A 4,245-nucleotide genomic window follows, 5' to 3' on the forward strand; every position below is an offset into this window, starting at 1 on the left:
CGCTTGCCGGCCAGGCTGCCAGGGCCGGTGATGGTCAGCAGGTACACGGTGTTGCCGGCCAGGCTGCGGCACAGCGCCTGCACCGCACAGTACCGTGAGCGCGCCGGGTCGGCCGCCAGCGCGCGCAGGTAGCGCTGCAGGTCTGAGTAGGTGTAGGGGTAGCAGGCGGCGAAGAAGCACGTGTCGCCATCGTGCGGGAAGCGCACCGTCCAGCTGAGCCGGAACACCGGTGGCTCCCCCGCACTGCCACGGTAGTAGCGGACATCGGTCCCAACCCGGCGCCAGCCAATGCCGTGGCTCTGGGCATCCTGCTGGGAGTAGAGCAGTGGCCGCAGGCCCTGGCCGTAGAGGCTCTTGGGCTTGGCCATGTTGGCGATGGTGAAGCGGTAGAGTGGCTCCCGCCGGGTGTTTTGGACACGGAAGTAGAACCACTGGGTGTGCTTGGCCGTGTAGAGATCCGGCCGCAGCGTCAGCACGTACTCGTAGGGACCCCTGTGTGGAGGGAAGGGCCGTGCTCTGGATCTGGGCCTCACACGAGAGGCCCTGTGTCCCTTGGCCTCTCTCTTACACCTTGATGACCTTCTGGAGGTTCCCGCTCTCAAAGCGGGACTCAAAGAGCAGCGTGGTGTCCTGGGGACCCTTCAAGGGGGCTGCTGGCGAGGAGAGGGGCCCTGGGGCCCCCCCAGCCCGAGCACAGGTAAAGCAGGAGCCTTGGAGCACTGCAAGGGAAGCAGGGACAGTGGTGGGGGTCTGGGGAGAGCGGAGGCACCCAGGGGTGCTGCTCATGCTCCAGTACCTGGGCTGGTATGGTAGACAACGGTGCCCTGCTCCTCGCCGAGGGTGTCTGGGGCCTGCTCCAGGCCCATGGGTGGGCAGAAGGGCTCTGGTTCAGGGGGGACCCACTCTGGGAGAGGGAGGGACACAGAGACAAATGCCATGGGCACAGCAGGGGTCTGGCACAGGGGTGAGGCCGGGGGACAGCTGAAGCATCTGCTCACCGATGTGCTCAATTGTCTCCTGGATGACTTCACACTCCACAGGCCAGCGGGGAGCAGGGAGGGAGAACAGAGCCTGTGATTTTCGTGGAGACCTCTGGGGCTGTGTTGAGGGGGCCGGCCTGCCCTGGTGGGGGGTCTGCTCCACCACCCTGGGGGCTGTAAGAGCACCGGGAAGGGCTGGGGGTCTCCCGTGTGGTTGGGGTAGGGGCATCCCCCAAAACCAAGGCAGGGACAGAGAAAGGCCCTCCCACCACACTCGCTGTGCTGGGAGGACAGTGCTGGGGGGCTGAAAGGGGCTACAGGGTCTCACTCACGGTTTGGCTTGTGCCCAGGACCTTGCTGCCAGCCAGGGCCGGTGTTGCCCACGGTGGATGCCTTGGGATGCTGCCCGGAGGGGTCCCCCGGGGACATGGCAGTCTCTTCCCTGCCCATCTTCTGGTCTTAGGAAGAACAGCGCTGCAGCCACTGGGCCGGAGGGAACACGGCCCAGGAGGGGACACCCCACCGTCCAGGCCAGGGCTCACCTCGGAAGTAGCCATAGAAACGCAGGTGGGTGCGGATGAATCTGTCATAGGGCTTCAGGACCTGTCCCCCACCAAACGCCCCCGGAGCCCCCTCCCCTCCCTGGGCAGTGTGGCACGCTGTGGGCTCCATGGTTGCGAGAGCTCCAGGAGACCCGGAACAGCAGTGGCAGTGCCAGGGCTGGGCTGGGACGTGGTTGCTGAGCTACAGGAATAGGGCGGTCCTGGAGCAGAGCTGGGACAGGAGCCAGATGGATTTCACAGAATCATTAAGGTTGGAAAAGACCTCCAGGATCATCGAGCCCAACCTGTGACCAATCCCCACCTTGTCACCCAGGCCAGAGCACTGAATGCCATGTCCAGTCGTTCCTTGGACACCTCCAGGGCTTGGAGGTGCCCCTGAGCAGCCCCTTCTGATGCCTGACAAACCTTTATATGAAGAAATTCCTCCTCATGTCCAACCTCAACTTCCCCTGGCAGAACCTGAGGCTGTTTCCTCTTGTCCCCTGGGAGCAGAGTATGACACCCCCCCAGCTGCACGCTCCTGTCAGGGAGTTGTGGAGAGCCAAAAGGTCCCCTGCCAGCTCCTCCTGGTGCTCCAGACTCTTCCCCCGCTGTTCCCTTGTTTGGACAGCCCCTCAGTGTCTCTCTTGCCATGAGGGGTCCAGATCGGTCCCCAGGTCTGGAGGTGGCCCAGCAGTGCCAGAACAGTGGACAGCCACTGCCCTGGGCCTGTGGCCACACCAATGCTGGGACAGCCCAGGTGCCATCGGTCTTTTGCGACCCCTGGGGACACCAGGGCTCATGTTCAGCTGCTCTCACCAGCACCCCTACGGCCTTTTCCAGCTTTCCAGCCTCTCTTCCCGCAGCCTGGAGCATTCCACAGGGTTTGTGTGATCCAAGTGTAGGACCTGGCACTTGGCCTTTCCCTCACACCTTTAGCCTCAGCCCTTCAATCCAGCCTGTCCAGCTTCCTCTGCAGAGCCTTCCTGCCCTCCACAATCCACACAAGCACCCAACTTGCACTGTGGATTACAGGGGTCTGCTGTGCTCCCCATCCCCACCTACCACCTGCCCTCAGCAAAATCAATGAGACAGCACTTCCCAAACTGCTACAATTTATTGGACAATGGTCAAAGGAACTGTACATCTGTAAAAAAACCAAAAAAACAAAAAAAACCCCCAAGAGCTGGGTGCAGCACTGTGTGCCTCACGTGTTGGAGGCCGTTTTCCTCCGCTTCAGCCGTGAGCGCCAGTCCTCTGGCAGTGCCTCGAAGTTGGCGTTCCTCTCGGCCATGCCACTGCAGGGATAAAGTGGGATGTCAGCACCCAGCTGGCCCTCCCATGGATCCCCCGCCTTTACAAGGGACAAAGAAATGTCCAGGTGCCAGCCCCCACAGTCTGTACCTCATCAGCTGCTGCTGCTTCCACTCCTCAATGCGCCGCTGCGCTGTGGTCTCCCGGTCCTCCTCGCTGGAGCTAGAATTCTCCTCCTCATCCAGCTCCCGCTGGATGCTCTGCCACTTCTTCACCAAAGATGGCATCTTCGTCTTGCCCTTCTTGCCCTGTGCCACAAAAGAACAGTGGTGAGTGCGGCTGGAAAGGGAGGAGGGGAGGAACAAGTGCCGGTGAGGGACCACCCGTCTGGCCTACCTTGTCCTTGCGCCCCTTCCTTGGCTTCTCCTTCTCTGGTGGCGGCGGCGCCTTGGGGGTGGGTGGTGGGGGTGTCTGTGGGGGTGGCGGCGGTGGCGGCTGCTCATCACAGGTGCAGCAGGTCCCGTCACACCCAGGTAGCCGGACTGCAGCCCCAGCGCTGTGGGCTGAGGGCCAGCATGGCCCGGAGCCATGCGGAGGTTGGGGCGTCCCTGGATCTCACTCTGGAGGCGCTGGCGTGGCCTCAGGGAGGCCAAGGGCATGGCTGATGGCTGGTACTTGCCCGTGGCCATCAGGGGCTGGCTGTAGATGACGGGGCAGCTGCCAATGGTGGCCGTGCGCTGCATCAGCCCTGGGCTCATCTCCACAGCTTTCCTCTTCTGCGGCTTGGCCGAGAGCAGCGGAACTGGGCCCGGATCGACAGTGGCCTGGAAGGGAGTGCCAAGGTGAGTACTGAGCCAGGAGCACCATTACACACCTGTTTCCCAGATTCTCACACTCTGGAATCAGCAGAGACCTGGCTTCCCTGCTCACCTGGCTGCTGCTGGCAGTGGGGCGCACCAGGGACTTCAGGGGAGCATCTTCCTCTGTTCCTGGGGCAGGTGGCTCCTCTCCCACCTCAAAGGGAGGTTGGAGGACCGGGACGGAGGACTGAAGCAGAGTCCAAAATGGAGTGAGCGGCATGAGAGACGTAGCAGGAACTTGGCCTGAGAAGGATTCTTTACAAAGGGAGCCTGAAGAATACACATTGACATGGGCTTGAACACCCCAGTCCATGCTGCCTGCTCCTGCCTGTGGTCCTGCTTAGAGGCACTGCCACCATGGACTGCCCTGCTCCCCGCCCCCCGCTTTGGGGCCAGGACCCCCCAGTGCCAGCTGGGCGTACCTGTAGGGCGCTCGGCGGGCTCCTCGGTGCGCTCTCCTTTGTCTTTGGGAGGTGGCTTTGGAGGACCGTCGGGTTTTCTGTCGGCGCTTCGCTGTCCCTCCTCCTCATCCTCCCCGTCGGGAAACTCCCATTGCGACTCTCCTGAGCGCTCGTTAACATAGAAATAGCGTATATGCTCCCTAGATCA

The 4,245-nt window shown here is 62.3% G+C and overlaps 2 protein-coding genes across 2 annotated transcripts in view; both read right to left on the reverse strand.

The window, feature by feature from the left end:
• AGBL2 (ATP/GTP binding protein like 2) overlaps positions 1 to 2,193 on the reverse strand; it is a 4,292-nt gene extending 2,099 nt beyond the window's left edge. Inside the window, exons 1-6 of the mRNA XM_017733742.1 lie at positions 1,523 to 2,193; positions 1,313 to 1,438; positions 999 to 1,154; positions 797 to 904; positions 569 to 719; positions 8 to 492 (exon numbers count right to left, since the gene is read on the reverse strand). Coding sequence (XP_017589231.1) covers positions 8 to 492; positions 569 to 719; positions 797 to 904; positions 999 to 1,154; positions 1,313 to 1,438; positions 1,523 to 1,652 — 1,156 coding nt within the window. The 5' untranslated portion in view covers positions 1,653 to 2,193. The remainder of the gene's footprint in view (positions 1 to 7; positions 493 to 568; positions 720 to 796; positions 905 to 998; positions 1,155 to 1,312; positions 1,439 to 1,522) is intronic.
• A 427-nt stretch (positions 2,194 to 2,620) lies between these two features.
• Positions 2,621 to 4,245, reverse strand: part of FNBP4 (formin binding protein 4) — a gene marked incomplete at its 5' end in the record, with an annotated part of 10,713 nt that continues 9,088 nt past the window's right edge. Inside the window, 6 exon segments of the mRNA XM_017733743.1 lie at positions 2,621 to 2,820; positions 2,927 to 3,084; positions 3,173 to 3,280; positions 3,283 to 3,600; positions 3,707 to 3,906; positions 4,059 to 4,237. Of these exon segments, the coding sequence (XP_017589232.1) occupies positions 2,730 to 2,820; positions 2,927 to 3,084; positions 3,173 to 3,280; positions 3,283 to 3,600; positions 3,707 to 3,906; positions 4,059 to 4,237 (1,054 nt within the window).

Source organism: Corvus brachyrhynchos, unplaced genomic scaffold, assembly GCF_000691975.1.
Source record: "Corvus brachyrhynchos isolate BGI_N302 unplaced genomic scaffold, ASM69197v1 scaffold165, whole genome shotgun sequence".
Classification (NCBI taxonomy): Eukaryota; Metazoa; Chordata; class Aves; order Passeriformes; family Corvidae; genus Corvus; species Corvus brachyrhynchos.